Here is a 19,468-nt window from a genome sequence, read left to right as displayed (position 1 = left end):
TTAAGGCATATGTAGTAGAGGGCTAGCCCCTTGCCTTTAATTAGGCATATACGGGAAATATCAATTATCTATGATCTAAATTCAAACGAACGAAAAACGAACGAATTCAAACGAAAACAAGGAAGATTCGAACCAGAGACATTACAAATTCTACTTAAAAAATATCTTCAGTAGGTAACATACTGTAGCAGAGTACAAACTCTGCACATACTGGCATTTTGTTCGGACCATCATCATTTTAAATTACGAAATTCTCATTCCATTCCATTGGCATTTCCTTTCATTTTACTCACTTTTGACTCACTGCATCCCCGACCTTCATAAAAACAACAAGTATATTATACTGTTTAGGGCCGTGCCCTCTAATTCCTAAGTCTTGATTCTTTTGTGAAATGTGTAATATTGTGAACCATGTATATTCCTATCTTGTTTGTGAAGTGTTTTTAATAAACTGTATATATTCCTGCTTGCTGTTGCTTCTACTTTATCATCGTCATCACCAATCATTCCCCTACTCTGCCGGCACGTCGGAATACCATATCCTCACCTCTCAGCGTGCCGCAATAGTTACACTTTGAATCATCACTTTTTACATAACGAACGTCTTATCCGCCTGAAACTACTGCAGCTTCGCACAATCTGTATTGCCAAGATAATGTATCGGAAAAAGAAGCTACAAGAAAAGTCTTGGCATAGCGCTCTGGACGTTCTTTAAAAAACAAAAGTTATAAAATTTAGTACATAATTTGGCTGCCTTATATCAGTTCCAAGACTGTTAATCCCATGCATTCATATCTTCTAAACAATCACTAACCTTACGATACGATATAGTTACGATTACGATATCGTGACTGACTTTGCTAACTGACGCATCTGTAACTGTTTGGGTCACGAACAAAATGTAAAATTGTCTATGGTTTTGGTTACTATAAAAAAGGTATTGTCAGAGCTAAAGATATAGACTTCCTTCTTAGCATCAAAAATGGAAGCAGAATTAATATTTTCTTGTGTTAAAAAAGTTAATTTAAACAATACAAAAACCACGGTAATTTATAAAACATTCATAACATTAAAAGTGTAAAACGTGTAAATATGTGAAAAACAACAAACCTTTTTAATTAGAATACCAGCACATGACTCAACAATTAAACCTAGAATGCCATAGTAATTTTAAAAGGTGCTGATCAATTCGCGACATCAGCGAAGATATGTCTGGGGTGCTTCAAACAGGGCTATCTCTAGGTGTTAATTTGCGTTGCTTTTATCGTTAACATATCCCCCTATCATTATCTCTTTACAAGGTCTGCTTACCTAACCTAAAGATTTGCCAGTCGGGTTTTTTACAAAAGCGACTGCCTGTCTGATCTTCCAACCCGCGAAGGGAAAGCCAGCCGAATACAGATTAGGTCACATACCTCCGAAAATGCATTTCCCTTTACCGCTAAGCACGTGATAATCGTTTATGATCCAATGAATTCGACAGTCGTTGGTTTAGGTCAATGCTGGATTCGAACCTGCGACTTCAAAGTGAGAGGCAAGCGTTCTACCAACTAGGCTACCACGGCGGCGTTACTACTATTGTTAACGTACTACGTTATGTGCCCTATTCAAAATCAAATTTAAAAATATCTTTATTCAGTAGGTAACATAGTTGCACTTTGAATCGTCAATCTTTACATAACGAACGTCTCATCCGCCTAAAACTACTGCAGCTTCTCACAACCTGTATAGCCGGGGAAAAGAAGCTGCAAGAAAAACCTCGGCACAGGGCCCTAGACGTTCTTTTAAAAAACAAAACATAAAATATTATTATATAATTGAGTAATTTAGCTGCCTAATATGAGATGTAAAGGATGGCTACTCAGATTACACACTACTAAATTACATTGGGAAACGTTCAAATAGTAACTCAGTGTAAGCTCCAGTAGAGGTAACGTTGGATATGAAAGACCAAATTCTTGGAGATCCGTAACCACCTGCACATACTGCACAATCTGTCGCAGTGCTCAACGTGTTGGAAAGCTAAATCCAACTGCAGCCCAGTTATATTTATGTATTCTGGCGTTTCCTTTTGATACTGTCTCTTACGATATTTTGAGTTTACCTAATTCTAATTTCCTCAGATTTATTAGGTACGAGAAAGTAGCGTAAGTGCCTCCCATTTACCAAGTTTTTTCGCTTAAGTAATAAAATAACTTAATTCCCCAATTCCCCAGACACCACCTAATTTTATTTTAAGTTATACCCGTCATTTTCTTATCCACCGAAAAGGTAAGGGACGGATAATCGACAACGGTTAATTTTAAAATGAATGAGTGAATGAATGAATAACCCGGGCGAATAAAATAGGCATCTCGCTGATATTTTATGTAACTCGTTTAACGTATGCTGTTATCTTAACTTTTCTGTCGGGTTATTGGCCAATGTACAATTTCGGGATGTTTTTTTTTTAATTTCCGTCCTTTACCTTTTAGGCGGATAGTAAAATGACAGGTAAAATTTAAAATAAAATTAGATGGTGTGTACTAAGTGTGTGTTAGAGGAGCTCGGTGGCGCAGCGGTAAACGCGCTCGGCCTGCGATCGTTGAAGTTAAGCAACTTTCATTTTTTAAGTTTTCATCTCGAGCTCCTCCGTGCTTCGGAAGGCACGTTAAGCCGTTGTTCCCGGCTGCATCAGCAGTCGTTAATAACCATCAATCCGCACTGGGCCCGCGTGATGGTTTAAGGCCCGATCTCCCTATCCATCCATAGGGAAGGCCCGTGCCCCAGCAGTGGGGACGTTAATGGGTTGATGATATTGATGATGGTGTGTACTGAAACAAGCACCAATAACTGCCTACTGAGGCAAGTCTACAATAAGTCATTTGTTAAAGTTAATTTAAGAGCCACGCTCTTTTCGGTGTAGCGTTCTCCATGCTACTTTTTAGAGAAAAATAGGGCAGTGGTTTCGCTCTTGCCTACCGTCTCACCATCTTTAATAACGCTTATAAATTGATTTTCAATATTCACTTGCAACGAATATTTTGTTACCTGTACCTAAACCAATTGTCTGCCAATAATAGTAAGTTTATGTTTGTTCATCATTATCATCTACATCAGACCTCATACAGCTTTTCCATATGATTTGATGATGGCACTCTTTTCATCACTATATAAGCTTATTGTATAGAATCAGGTGATCAAAAATGTTGACTAAATTTTTGTTACTCAGTTTTTTTAGAAAAATACTCTGCTACACAAAATTATTATATGTCATAATGTTTTCTTGGGAAAGGTATGCACAGCTGGAAGATTTCAAAAAACTGAAATATATTCTTTGTATAACATTTTTACCGAGTTATTTTCCCAACATAACTTGAGTCGATTTTCTGTCGACTAGTGTATAATATGTATATACGTATGGGTGGTTGGCATAGCAACGTCACAATAATTATGGACTGTCGTGTAGTAAGTATTTAATTAAGGCCCTTTACACTTCCTGCAAGTTGTCTTTTTATAACATGGTATTATTTAATAGAGAATAAGTATATTTTTGTATCTTGTGTGTTTGATCAATAAAATATTTTATTTATCTATCTATAAGGGTGGTTATATTTCTTGTGTAATACGTATCAAATGTAAATCACTGCCTAACAATATTGTACAACATCTTTGTACCAAAATACATCAGTGAAGTACATTATTGAACGGAGAATATTGGCGTCAAGCCAACTCAACCGAGATCGGAAAATAATTACATTTTGATCAGACTTCGTTGACAAGTATCATCAACATTAGCTTAAGGTGAACTTGATTGGAGTTTAAATATATTGGAAATTTTGACTTTGAAATCGCGCAAGAACACTTCGTTATGTTAACCTCTTTGTCAGAGTTGCTGGATTAGTGTGAACGTGACGTGGACGTCACCTCATAATATTTGATTTTCTGACTATTATACGTACCTTATTTAATTTTTTTTTCATTGCGTAGTGAAAACGAATGGATTTTCCACTATATCTATACTTATAATAAATCTGTAGAGAGGTCAATTCTGTACATTAAATATTTTTTCAAAATAACTATCAGGGGGTGATAAGTGGTCGATACTGATGCCAAAAATGCAATCAGTAAAATTTTTGTCTGTCTGTCTGTCTGTCTGTCTGTCTGTCTGTCTGTCTGTATGTTCCTTATAGAAACAAAAACTACTGGACGGATTTTAATGAAACTTGGTACAATTATTCTTCACACTCCTGGACAGGTTATAGTATACTTTTCATCACGCTACAATCAATAGGAGCAGAGTAGTGAAGGGAAATCCTTTTGTATGAAAAATCTAAACCGCGCAAGTTAGACGTTTGAAATTTGGCATGCAGGTACCTTAGATACCGTAGAGGTGCACTAAGAAAGGAATTCCCGAAATTCCTACGGGAACGGGAATTAGCGGGAAAATCCTTTTGTATGAAAAATCTAAACCGCTCAAGTTAGACGTTTGAAATTTGGCATGCAGGTACCTTAGATACCGTAGAGGTGCACTAAAAAAAGGAATTCCCGAAATTCCTACGGGAACGGGAATTAGCGGGAAAATCCTTTTGTATGAAAAATAAACCACTCAAGTTAGACGTTTGAAATTTGGCATGCAGGTACCTTAGATACCGTAGAGGTACACTAAGAAAGGAATTCCCGAAATTCCCACGGGAACGGGAATTAGCGGGAAAATCCTTTTGTATGAAAAATCTAAACCACTCAAGTTAGACGTTTGAAATTTGGCATGCAGATACCTTAGATACCGTAGAGGTGCACTAAGAAAGGAATTCCCGAAATTCCCACGAGAACGGGAATTAGCGGGAAAATCCTTTTGTATGAAAAATCTAAACCACTCAAGTTAGACGTTTGAAATTTGTCATGCAGGTACCTTAGATACCGTAGAGATGTATTAAGAAAGGAATTCCCGAAATTCCCACGGGAACGGCAATTAGCGGGAAAATCCTTTTGTATGAAAAATCTAAACCACTCAAGTTAGACGTTTGAAATTTGGCATGCAGGTACCATAGGTACCGTAGAGGTGCACTAAGAAAGGAATTCCCAAAATTCTCTCGGGAACGGGAATTAACGGGAAAATCCTTTTGTATGAAAAATCTAAACCATTCAAGTTAGATGTTTGAAATTTGGCTCGCAGGTACCTTAGATAACGTAGAGGTGCAATAAGAAAGGAATTCCCGAAATTCCCACAGGAACGGGAATTAGCGGGAAAATCCTTTTGTATGAAAAATCTAAACCATTCAAGTTAGACGTTTGAAATTTGTCATGCAGGTACCTTAAATACCGTAGAGGTACACTAAGAAAGGAATTCCCGAAATTCCCACGGGAACGGGAATTAGCGGGAAAATCCTTTTGTATGAAAAATCTAAACCACTCAAGTTAGACGTTTGAAATTTGGCATGCAGGTACCATAGGTACCGTAGAGGTGCACTAAGAAAGGAATTCCCGAAATTCCCACGAGAACGGGAATTAGCGGGAAAATCCTTTTGTATGAAAAATCTAAACCACTCAAGTTAGACGTTTGAAATTTGTCATGCAGGTACCTTAGATGCCGTAGAGGTGTATTAAGAAAGGAATTCCCAAAATTCCCACGGAAACGGGAATTAGCGGGAAAATCCTTTTGTATGAAAAATCTAAACCACTCAAGTTAGACGTTTGAAATTTGGCATGCAGGTACCATAGGTACCGTAGAGGTGCACTAAGAAAGGAATTTCCGAAATTCTCACGGGAACGGGAATTAGCGGGAAAATCCTTTTGTATGAAAAATCTAAACCACTCAAGTTAGACGTTTGAAATTTGGCATGCAGGTACTTTAGTAAACTTAAAGCTTAGTTGCAACAGGATATTACAAAATTCCCACGGGACCGGTAGTTAGCGGGAAAAACATTTGTATGAAAAAATCAAATCTAAATAAAAGGAGAAACTGACTGACTCAGTGACTGACATATCAACGCATAGCCTGAACGGCTAAACGTAGGCATTTGAAATTTGGAAGGGACATAGCTTAGGTACCGTAGAGGTGCACTAAGAAAGGAATTCCCGGAATTCCCACGGGAACGGAAATTTGCGGGAAAATCCTTTTGTATGAAAAATCTAAACCGCTTAAGTTAGACGCTTGAAATTTGGCATGCAGGTACCTTAGTTAACTTAAAGCTTAGTTGCAACAGGATATTGCAAAATTCCCACGGAAACGGGAGTAAGCGGGAAAAAAACATTTGTATGAAAAAATCGAAACCGCGTAAGATAGATGTTTTCAATTCAATTCAATTAAATTATTTATTGCATTCCATGTAGTACAATGGGGTGTTACATAGGCATAGGAACTAAAACATGGACCCTGTAGGGCACAGCAACGTTGAAGGGAAGAGAGGAAGTGTGTATTAAAATTAAAACTCAATGAACAATCAATTAAAAAAAAAATCAATTCAATCAATTGATTCAATCTAGCATGCATGCATACCTTAGTAAATATAAAGTTTATTTTTGGCTGTATTTTGAAAAATGGGAGTTATTGGGGAAAAAAAAATATGAAAAAATCTAAACTGCATAAGTATGCACTCCCACACACACAAAGATCTCTCTCTTATATAACACGCCACGCGGACGAAGTCGCGGGCAAAAGCTAGTGGCATAATATAACTTATCAAAAGCCTCGTAGCTCTTAATATTGATATTATTATATGTTACACATGCGTGCAACGATAATAAACTTTATCCATTTGACTTAATCGCGTTTCTGATCGCGCGATAAAACAACCCAAACTGACGCACCTTATCTACCGACCGAAAAATCAATTTAACTTTAACAGCATATTTAAAAACTAGAACAAACAATAAATTGATGTCAAACATCAAATCGTTTTCTGTCAGTGCAGGTTAACTTTATGAGCGTAAAATCCTTTCTATTGTAAATGTTGGGAACAGTAATAAAGGTCTAGATTTAACACTTCGTGACCGGCATTCCAAGTGATGAGAATATAGTCACGTACGGCGGTAAGTTGGATTAATCTCACCTTGTGACACATTTAGAGTCGTAAAGCTTAAAATAATTAAACTTACCATCCAGATAAACCACCGACGACAGCGCTTTGTCGTTCTCCACCACCGGCCGAATTGTATCGTACGATATTGTTTCCACAAGATTGTCCCTCAAATCCAACACAATCAGACTCCTCACATCCTCGAGAATATCTTCGTAAAATGTCTTCAACTTGTTTCCGGCTAGCGTCAATTTTCTCAATTGAGTCAACCCCCCGAAAGCTCTCTCCGATACATATTCTATAGCATTATGATCAAGCATCAACTCCTTAAGACCCCACAAGTCGCTAAAAGCCAAGTTGCCGATCATAGTCAATTTGTTGTTTCTCAAATTCAATCTCGACAGATTCTCGAGACCCTCCAGCATTTCTCTTGTAACTACTGATATGTAGTTGAAATCTAATTTCAATTCTATCAAATTGTTCAAGTGCTTAAAGCAGCCTTCGTGTATCAAAGTTAAATTGTTGTTTGAGAGATGCAAGATATGTAGATTCGGCAGTCCAAAGAAAACGTCTCTTCTGATTTCTGATATTTGATTATCATCTAGACTCAAATTCGATAGCATCATCATTTGGGAAAATGCATGCCTTTCCAAATTCGTAATCTTGTTTGCCTTTAATACTATTTGTCTTATGGTCGATGAATTTGTGAAAGCGTAAGGAGGAATACGTTGTATAGTCCCAAATTGTATTGTTAAATGTTTGAGTTTATCCAATCTAACTATTGCTTTTGCTGGTATAAATGTTAGCGCGTCATCTGATCGAACGTTAAACATTAGATGTTCTATTTCAGATTGGGATGAAAAATTGGGCCAGATGGGATCGTTTTCTGTTATTCCTCCACTAAAGATCCAGCAATCAGCTCTCGAAGCCATTTTTGGTTTATTATTGTCGCAGTAGCAATGCACTTTTGACCTTCGATCTTCTATGTCGCATACATTGATGAAAATGGGTTGGTAATATCGTCTCTCGATTTTTGGTTTAGTGTCATTCTTACTTTCAGTGACTGTTAACTTGACTGTCATTAAAGAAGTGATAATGATGATGTATTTTGTGATTTGTTCCATTTTCTCCTTTTAATTTGTACCTGCAACAAGAGAATATATTTTTTTAATTAACATAATTTTGTTGACAACTCTTTTGCGTAGCTAACAGGCTTGGAAAATATCAAACACGAACGTAATAGTCTATAAAATTAATTTATGGGTGTGAAAATGTTTAAAATATTCAATTTCAGGGTTACTACATAATTAAGTCACGACACGATTATGAATTGGTGCTCATTAACGAATTTTAATGTAATTACATTACAAAAGTTAATTTATTTTATGCTTTTCGTGACAACCTCGCGTATTTCACTGTCGGCTTTGGGGATTTTAAAACTGTGAAGTTAGCAGTATACAACTTTTGCAAGCGGATTAAAAGTTGCTACTGGGTTTGCACTGTTAAAACTGCATTTTTAAAAAGTTTTATCTGGTGTTTACAGAAGTACTTATTTTGTGTTTCAGAACACTTCCTAAAAGTTCGTTTTACGGATACTCTTATTTAGTTTTGAGATGAAGTCTGGCTGTTTGATAATTCAGTTTAAGTCTCGAGTTGGTTACACTCCGTCTTTATTTTGAAGATAAAATGTTAAGCTTCTTTTGCTTTTGTAGTTGGGATAATTCCCTGTGAGAGAGGATTAATTCCACTCGGGGTGATTAGATGTACTGTGTACTGTGCCGCATACAAGATCTTTGGAAGAAAAGAAAAGAAGATTGGAACGAGGGTCCTTTGGGAGCAGTTAGGTTGTTTCAGTCAAATCAAATATGTTTGTTATTGGATCCCTCTATGCCGTCTGTTCATTCAATCATTATGTTCTCCTTAATTACTGTGGGGTTCGGATTTTACTCGGGTTTTCTGGATTTTCTACATGCTCTTTTATTTGTGTAAAAAATAATAATTTGTGTATATTTTGCGTGGATGTGCGTGGAAGGGAAAGTAAAATTCAAATCGTCCTAAATATACACGGTGTTAGTGACATCGTAACGAAAATTTTGAGCGATGATTCAGATCGTGATTTTAAGTTGATATCAAGTGAAAATTTTCGTCGCATAAGTATGGAACTGAAAATAATATAAAAACATAAAAAATTCATGAATTATCTGACGGAAAATTCCACTTGATATTAACTCAGAAGCATGGTCTGAATCATCCTTCTCAGTATTCGTTACGATTTTACCGACACTCTGCGTAGGTACATTTTGGCCTACGTATCTAATTAAAATATTCATGTAGTTCAAACATGGTTCATATATAGTTCCAAACATAGTACTGTTTTGTCCCAGCATTAATAGTTAGTGGAGTTGAAAACAGTCCTAGAGTTACACAAGCAATAATATAACGTTAGAAATATCGTTCCAGAGCACATAAGTTTTAATTTGCTTCGGAAAGTAGGACACAGGTTATTTATGTTAACGCACTTGTTGTATAATCATAATGACCACCGTCTGTGTTGTTAGGGAGGTGATTAGTTCTTGCTAATCACCTCTATGAACCACAGCTATGGTTTCTGAAGTACTTAACAATCTTAGTTAGGTATTCTTATACCTAACTGTATAAAAAAGACTGGAAATCATAGCTGCTTTTTCTATCCTGTGGGTTGTGAAGTGGATTACCAACCTCATCAACCCTGGTGTCAGGGTTATTATTGTGCCGCCAAAGGCTCCTGGCATGGCTCATGTAACGACTACAAACTTGCGTCAGTAAGTAGTAACCGGAACCAACGGCTAAACGTGCCTTCCGAAGCACGGATCGTCTTACTTTCGGACAATCAGGTGATCAGCCTGTAACGTCCTAAGCATACTAGGGAAAGTGCTTTGTCACCACCAGGATTCGAACCCAGGACCTCCGGATCGTGAACCCAACGCTCAAGCACTGGACAATGGAGGCCGTTATCATAGCTACTAATAAAACACGAATAGATTTCTGAAAAGCCTATAGAAATTGTATTGTTGTGTTGTTGTTGTGTATTATATTTGTAAGTATGTTATATATATTTATTTGCATGTATTTTGTTGGTGAAATTGTACTTTATTGGTAATAAGTTGTACTTATAGTTTGTACCCGCAATCTTTCAATTATTATTTTTTTACATTTTACCTCACCTTATGGTTGCCTGGAAGAAATCGCTTTAAGCGATAAGGCCGCCATTTGCCATGTACTTAATTAAGAGACTTTTTGTAATTATTTATTTTTAGTTTGGTGCAATAAAGTGTATTTGTATTGTATTGTATTGTAAATTGTTTGTCTCAGGGGAATTACATACCTATAGAACTGGGCAGAGCCACAAAATACAACAAGTCCTGTTAGGCGTCAGACATAACGGATGAACCGTATGGTGAGGCAGATTATTTAAAATCAATCAATAATTATTTACTGCACATATAACAATAGGCGGCCTTATTGGTAAACAGCAATTTATGCCAGGCAACCCTAGGGTGAAATAGCCGATGATTGTTTTAAAATTTCGAAACAGACATTTGCTATACAAGTTGTCATCATGTAATAATTAATTCTGAGTATTTTAAGACCTTATAAATTGAAATACTTCGCCGTCTGTGTCGGATATAAATTATTCAGTTCAAATACGCATATATTAACTCGAGCGTTTAATAATGAGTGTAAGAGAGAAATAAGACCTCGTATGATGTCGTCAAGTGTAACATAACGTATCGTAAGATAGTATAATTATCTTATCTTAAAACATTTATTTGTACACCGTTAAATACAGGGTGAAAATGACATCGTAAACAAACCTTTGAAGGATGAATCATAACATGATGCTGAATAGATATCAAGTAGAATTTTCCGTGGCAAAAGTATGGAACTGAAGATATTTTTTTCAGTTCCATACGCAAAAAACACTTATTATAATGCATACAATATCGTACAATATAATTAGATATTACGAACAGATAATAGTGGCTGTTGTAAAAGCATTATTTTATATCTACTGAAAGTTTTTGATTTCATATCAACTTTTACTAAGTTTTGTCTCACAATAGGAGCATGTACAATAAATGTTCTCTCTCTCTCTCTATTTAAGAGCTGCTCTCTTGTCGGTGGAGTAATCGCCATTCCTCTCTTCTTCCTGCCAAAATCTTCACCTCCCGATACGACACGACCTGCACCTTCTCTTTTATTTGTTTCATAAATGTTATCCTAGGTCTACCCCTTCCTCTCTTCCCTTAAATTTTTCCTTCTATAATGTTTGTTATAAATGTTACGATTATTTATTTATTAATAGAAATTAAATAAATATTAAATCTTGTAGTTGCAATTACTTTCATTCAATGTATAATAATGTAATACGAGTAATTATAATACGACACATTGTTAGTCTTATTGTTGCTAACAAAATTAGTTCCAGATTATTTTCGATAGATGGCGCTAGTAGTACTTTAGAACGCGGTATCGAAAATTTCTTGCCGTTTGAAGTATACAACCGAGCGCCACGTGTAAAGCGAAGGAAAAATCGGAGAAGAAACCGATAAAGTTTTTTTTGATCGCTTAAAACTCTCGCGAGTACGTTAAGCGTTTTATTGTCAATTATTATTATTATTTATCAGGAAATTTTGTTTATTTTTATTTTAAAGAGATTAGAAAATTTATTTACACCATAAACAAAACAGTTATAAAACAAAAATATTAGAAAAATATGAAACAAAACAAATAAAATTAAAATAAAACTAAAACAAATAAACAGAAAATAAAATAAATTATGTACAATTTATCAGGATAGTTTTAGTGTTGTGTGAATTGCTGATAATTTAAATAATTAATTAAATATATTATATGACTGAGTTTTAAATAAAAGGAGATTAAAAATTTTATTTGTGTAATTCTAATTAAATACCGCTAGACAGATTTGAATTGTGTACTACTACACAAATAAAATGGATCTTTAAAAGTTTGATTTAATCCAATTGAAAGAATTTAAAGGAAAATGTAAATTTTTAATATAATTTTATTTTAATATATAATTTTATGGAGTTTGTATTATTATACAAAATTTATATTTTTCGTGTAGAATAGAACCCCGTGAAGCAACTAATTAATATCGTAATGATGTACATTTCTGGGGCCAAGGACGATCCAAAGTCCAAAGATCGGTGTTTACCAAAGTTCAGAACAAATTTAATATAAAATAATACGTCCCTTTGCATGCTTTCTTTTCTTTTATCTGTGGGTTGTGAGGTGGATTACCAACCCCATTAACCCTGGTGTCAGGGTTACTATTAAGGCCCCTGACATGGCACATGTAATGACTACTACCTTGCATCAGTAAGTAGTAACCGGGACCAACGGCTTAACGTGCCTTCCGAAGCAAGGATCATCTTACTTTCGGACAGTCTGGTGATCAGCCTATAATGTCCTAACCAAACGGGATTCGAACCCGGGACCTCTGGATCGTGAGCCGAACGACTAGATCACCATTTTGTATGGTTATAAGGATAAAAAGAGAAAGCTTCATATCTCCGTGCTTCACATTCGGTTATATTGTAGAAGTTTGCGAAAGAGGTACTTAATAAAATAATGTACTGAAAAAATCAACAACAGTGGCTGCAAGTTGTCTTTGATTACTTGTGGCTCTGCCCACCCCGTTAGGGATTACGGGCGTGAGTTTATGTATGTATGTATGTACTGAAAAAATATTCAGCAAAACTTTGGTAATTCTTACTAAACAGATTGACTACATACATAACTTTGTATAACTAAGTTAAACGTAATTGTTTTGTAATGTTGTATCAAAGTTTATTATTTGTTAACCAAACAGATATGTTACTTAGTAATACAAAGTTATGTAGTCACTCTGTTTTGTAAACAAAAACCTGAAGTTTTGCTATTTATTTTATTCAATGTAGCCAAATAATATAAATAAGAAACTAAGATGATCCGTGCTTCGGAAGGCACGTTAAGCCGTTGGTCCCGGTAACTACTTACTGATGTAAGTATGTAGTCGTTACATGAGCCATGTCAGGGCCCTTTGGCGGCTCAATAATAACCATGACATCAGGGTTGATGGGGTTGGTAATCCACCTCACAACCCATATCTTAATGTAAGTAAGAAGTTCCAAATAAACAAAAGTGCATTTGATTGGGTCAAAGATGTAATTATAAAACGCTAATCTAGAAATAGAAGCCAGTCTAAGATGATTAAAAGTCAATATCAATTTCGGCTTATTTTCGAATTTCATATATGAATTAAGTAACAATGATTAAGACGTTTGACGGCTTTTATTGATGACGTCATAAGACAGTATTTCCACAATAAACTCCAATGAAAACTTTCGTTTTGACGTTTCGTTAAAAGTTTCTCATTTGACTAGATTGTCAATTAGCCTATTCATCTAATGAATTGAATACGTAAAAGTCATTCATTAAATTATTTAAAAAGCCGAGAGCCGTGGTAGCCGAGTTCGTAGAACGCTTGACTCTCACTTTGAGATCGCAGGTTCGAAGCACAGACTTAAACCAATGATAGACGAATTTGTTTTCGAATTCATGTTTGGATCATAAATTATTATCACGTGCTCAGCGGTAAAGGAAAACATCGTGAGCAAACCACATTCCCGAGAAATGCATTTTCGGAAGTGTGTGACCTAACCTGTACTGGGCTGGTTTTCACTTCGCGGGTTGGAAGGTCAGACAGACAGTCGCTTCTGTAAAAAACACACCTGTCAAATCTTCAGGTTAAGTAAGCGGACCCTGGGAAAAAATGGGATAATTCCAGGGATGATGACGATAACTAAAAACAGTAATTCAAAAAGTGAATCACAGTTTTATGTCACTCCTAGTTACTAGCAGTACCTACACACTGTTTTTTTGTCACTGTCTGTATTAGCCGGCGCTATTTTTAGAAAATCTTTTACGCCAGTCCCTCGGGGAGTGGAAAAACGAGCAAAAAATAAGGTTCCACAATAATTCTATTAATAAAAGTCAGCGTGAATTGCAGTAAAAGTGTTACGGCTATTTAAGGTCGGCCCGAGCCCTGGTTTATGAAATATCACCAAGGGGACCCTAAACGCCTGCATTTTAGCAAAGGTCGCAGTGGTAATTTTTTATTCGAAATGGGACAGCTTTTGTATCGATTTGTATACGAGTCCCAACGATTTTCTACTTTGACTTAGGAGAGTAGATTTATACTGTAAAGTTTATAAAATGATCGTAGTCGTAGATGTCAAGTGATCCATCGTGAACATAAATTTTCAGATGTATGTGACCTAACCTGTATTGGGCTGGCTTTCCCCAATCTCAGCTGAGACTGCCCTCGAGATCACGCTCAAGTCCCTGTTTTTATATAAAAACTGTCAAGTTGACATGATCTTGAGGGCAGTTTCGAAGCTGAGATTAGTTTATTAATACCACCCTAATAAACGAATCTCAGCTAAGACTGCCCGCAAGATCATGCTCAAGTCTCTGATTTATACGAGAACTGTCACATTGACATGATCTTGAGGGCAGTCTCGAAGCTGAGATTTGGGAAAGCCAGCCCAATACAGGTTAGGTCAATAACCTCTGAAAATTTATCGGAAATGTGGGTTTCCTCACGATGTCACGAATATAATACCACCCTTAGATCTTGAAACACGCATATTTAAAACGTATTTATTTATTCGTGCGTTTATTTGTTAAACTAAACTTCCAATCACCTACAACACACAACACAAGCTGACTCATTAAAACACCCTTTGCCAAATCAGTGTCATAGCTCACAGGTATTAGTATTCTGTAACTACGTCCTGATGTGGATGAGATCTTGTACCCTTAATGGTCCATTACTCGTTCCATGTTACGGGTGTATCGAAAACGTGACTAGATTGTCCAGGCACCTAGCTCCAACTTGGACAACTTGTCTCGTCAACGACTTGCCAAGGATGCTCCGAAAAATGGATGCGACATTTTAAGATTAATGTAACCTTTGATGTTCACTTTTGTGGTGAACTGCTAAAGATTGGAAATCTCTGCCGTCTTTTGTATTTCCGAATGCATATAACCCGGGTGCTTTCAAGGCCAGAGTGAACAGGCACCTTCGGGGCGAGCTCGCTTCATCTTAGGCCTCGTCAATGCCTTCGGGCAATTCTGGGGCCAAGAGCAAATCCATCAAAGGTGAAAAAAAAGAATCCGTGATAGCGCTCTCCAGAGAATGCGTGACTGACATATTTTTACTTAATACATACAGGATGTTTTATTTTCAGGTTAGGTAAGCGGAACCCTGAGAGTAACGGGATAATACTTGGAGGTTGAGTGGAATTACCCGTCTCAAAGAATGAAACTAAAAATAATAAAAAAGACACTAAAATTTACATGTATTTTTCGACAGGAAATTTCACTTGATATCAACTCAGAGTCATGGTCTGAATCGCCCCCCTCAGTATCCGTGACGATGTCACTAACACCCTGTATATAGTTGATATCAATTCAGGATCATGGTCTAAATCATCCCCCAGATATTTTGTTACGGTGTCACTAACACTTTAAGTACCCGTGCGGCTACCGACTATTCAGCATTTCTCTTGAATAATGTTATATTTTCATAAACAATGTTAACTCTCCAACTCTTCACAACAGATTACCGCAACCGAACAAAATTCCCGTCACCGCCTTTTTAAAAAAGACGGGAAAACGTTCCCGTTCGAAAAAGAAGAAATCAAGATAAAAACAAATGAAATAATATGCCAGTTCCAAATTAAAAATAAAAAAATCGTGACACAGATTCACGACTTTATTCCGTCTGTTATTAAGTTATACTATAATCTAATAATAATAAAATAAACATTACAAACCCTAAGAATTAGGAAGCGTCTTTCGTTAATAAGACGCAAAAATATTCTAAAAGTAATGTAATTAAAATCAAATTCTTCCCTTATCGAATTGTATCGACGTACTAGGGTGATAAAGCTGTGTGACCATTAAAGCGGAATCGTAGAGACGGTACGGACGGATCGGCATTTGCGAAATGCTACCAACTTACCCAGCAAATAATACCATGTAGTGTTTTGCCAATCAATGCAGATCTACAGAAATCAACATAAAGCAAGATACGGTTGATCAAATCCAATGGACGCATAGCTTAAGCAGCATGAACTTTTTTCACTGACCATGAGACAATAGGTTATTTTCCAGCTCGTCAAATCAGTTACTTTTTACTAAACGTCAAAACGCGAAGTTACTATAAAATTTGTAGGAAAAAATAGAAAAACGTGTCAAAATTACATTTTTCTTTATTAAAATTCATAAATGAGTTAAATAGAAAAAAAGGAAATGTTTTTTGACAGTTTTAGATTTGTCTTTATTTAAAAATCAGAATTTCATAATTTATCTTTGATCTACGAAACTACCCAATGTCCAGTAGAAAAGCAAAAATCATTCAATGAACCTCTTATAATCGGCCTTCGGAGAAGAAAATGTATGAAGGTAATAAACGGTAAACGGTCGTGAATAGGATTTTATCCGCAGATAGCCTGTGCGGAGGGAGATCAATATTTTTGATTTACCGATATTGGTGTCATATTATTCTACTAAAATGCTAAGCGGAGAAGGAAGGAAGATTTTATTTGTGAGACTACCGTTCGCTATCTTCGTTTCATTATATTTTAAACTTTTCTCCACACCTGTATTTTTGTAGTTTATTACTTTCTTTACCACGCTTATTGTGTATTATGGCATAGTCACTGTGGTCCTGTATTATAGTGACTGTGATCCTGAATAATAGTGACTGTGGTCCTGCGTTATAGTCACTGTGATCCTGAATAATAGTCACTGTGGTCCTGCATTATAGTCACTGTGATCCTGAATAATAGTCACTGTGATCCTAAATATACTCACTGTGATTCTAAATATAGTCTCTGTGATCCTGAATAATAGTCACTGTGGTCTTGCATTATAGTCACTGTGGTCCTGTATATAGATACAGGATCACAGTGACTATTATTCAGGATCACAGCATAACTCGTCCATCGTAAGATGAAGTAAGTACCCGCAGGAAGTACGCGTCTAGTCAAATCGAAAAACAAGCCGGTGTACCACAGGACCACAGTGAATAGTCACTGTGATCCTAAATATAGTCACTGTGATCCTGAATAATAGTCACTGTGATCCTGTATCTATACACCGGCTTGTTTTTCGATTTGACTAGACGCGTACTTCCTGCGGGTACTTACTTCATCTTACGATGGACGAGTTATGTTATGTGGGCAGAGACACAAGTTTGCGGAACTTCGGAAGACGTCTTGCAACTACAGGGTTAAGACTTATGGGAGTATATAAATTGCGAGGCATGTTCCCCGCACGCCATGGTCCGTCCGCTTGGTAATAAATGTAAGCGAGTCATGTGCCTTTCCTATGCAGGATGTGTCAGGGTTATTATTGAGTCGCCAAAGGCCCCTGACATGGCTCATGTAACGGCTAACACGTGTTCTTAGTGGTACGCACCTATAATAGGCTAGTTTCTAACTAGTCAAATCCGTCACTGTTTACTAAACTTATTTGTTTTTTTTTTGACATGACTTATTGTAGATTTGCTACTATGGTATTAACGACTTGGCCGGACAAATTGGCGTTCCCCGCTGAGGTTTCTCACCCGTTACACAATTATAATTACTATTATAAATAATTATAATTACACGTTATAAAAAGAACAGGCCTGAAGGTGCCCAGTTGGGCGCGAACCTCGGCTCAGAGCGTCGTCTGTGAGGATAATATTTGAAAGAATTAATCAACCCTAGTGGGACGATAGCGATAAGCGCTGAATGAGGGAAATCATCGATCACGCCGGCGGGGTCGGTATCGGGGTTCTGAAATGACTAAACATCAAAACACGTAATTTCTACGGAATTTGTATGAAAAAGTAAACTATGTAGTCATAAAAAAACGTGTTATAATTTCGGATTCGGATTTATTATTACATTTTCTTGGTTAAAATTCATAAGTAACATTATAGAAAAAGAAAATATTTTTCGTTACTTTTAGATGCAGTCCCGCTCTTTGGGTCGTTCTAGCAAATTATGGTTCTGAGTGACAAAAAGAGATAGCTGCATAGGAAAGTGCAATGCCGTGCGGCCAGATGTTTCTTCAAGCCTGATCACGAAACCAATCCATTCACCAGAGTATCCATATCCAAGCCTCCCGAATGCATTTGACTAGTTATAAGTACCTATAACATAACATAAGCTTACGACTACATCCCAATTGTAAGTTTAAGTAGTATGTATCTATGTACATATATACCGCAATGTTCGTGGCCTCACTCGGCAGGGCCCGCAGAATACCAGCGTAGTGGCTCACGCCGCGACTTATGCTGAGCGAGGTCCTTTTATTCCGGACTCCACCGCAGACGATCGGGCCATCAGTGCGTTGCATTTAGAATACTTAGTTTTATTATTATTGTTTTTATGATTTTGCTTTGTTTTTATTTTTATTTTGGATAATAATATATATATATATATATATATATTTTCTTGTCTGTGTACTTATTGATTGCCGTGTGGTTTCTGTCCTGTGTTAAATCTACGTAATGTACTGTCTGTCTGTGTCTGTGGTGTCCCGAAGTAATAAATGTTTCTTTCTTTCTTCTTTCTTTCTTTCAATTGGGGTAGTCATAGGTACATCCATCGGAACTAAGTACCCACATCTCACCGAGCTTTCTGTTAGACCAACGTGATAGGTGGTGAGCCGTATAGCCGTCTATAATGGTCGAGTCAACTGTGTTAATGAAATCTGCGCAAGTCTTCTCCAAGACGAAATAAAATAGTATCACTGATTTAGACTTATTTCATGATAATTTTTACAATTTTAAAAGTAAGCTTAATAAGCATTTTCTAAATGACGGGACCATTAATCATCACTGATGATTAAATATGAACCACACATATGACAGCTAACTGATAGGAATGTAGATAAATTGTCGGATTTATAGGCATATTCAGGGAATGGCTGTTGTATGGGTGGTCCATATTAATATAATTTTCTAATTGTTTTCTTTTTTGTTCCTTTTTCTTTTTGTTAGAAATTAAGACAATTATATTATGTAAGTTAGGTACGCCGTAACTGTGATTTACATCAGATCTCTATATATATAATTAGAGTTAATTAGTATAATGCATAAATGTAAACCATGTGGCAGTACTAATTAAATAAATAAATAAATAAGACGACATCCTGAGCCGAGGGTCGCGCCCAGCTGGCCACCCTTAGGCATCTTGTCTTAAACGTTGTACTGGGAGAGATCCTTCAGCGCTTCCCATTTCTCCGGCCAAGTAGTTAATGCCATGTGCGGCAAATGTACAATAAGTGACCCCAAAAAAATAAAAAAAGGTGCAAGTCATGTACTGGGGTTTGAACTGGCTCTCCCCGTTTGAAGCAAGCCAATG

At 36.5% G+C, this 19,468-nt stretch overlaps 1 protein-coding gene across 1 annotated transcript in view; it reads right to left on the bottom strand.

Annotated features, from left to right (window-relative positions):
* Nucleotides 1–19,468, bottom strand: part of LOC126373484 (connectin-like) — a 162,681-nt gene that overhangs the window by 52,419 nt on the left and 90,794 nt on the right. Inside the window, exon 2 of the mRNA XM_050019640.1 lies at nucleotides 7,078–8,142. Coding sequence (XP_049875597.1) covers nucleotides 7,078–8,122 — 1,045 coding nt within the window. The 5' untranslated portion in view covers nucleotides 8,123–8,142. The remainder of the gene's footprint in view (nucleotides 1–7,077; nucleotides 8,143–19,468) is intronic.

Source organism: Pectinophora gossypiella, chromosome 15, assembly GCF_024362695.1.
Source record: "Pectinophora gossypiella chromosome 15, ilPecGoss1.1, whole genome shotgun sequence".
NCBI classification, from domain to species: Eukaryota; Metazoa; Arthropoda; class Insecta; order Lepidoptera; family Gelechiidae; genus Pectinophora; species Pectinophora gossypiella.
Note: the sequence above shows the minus strand (reverse complement) of the source record. Positions and strands in the feature narration are given on the sequence as shown.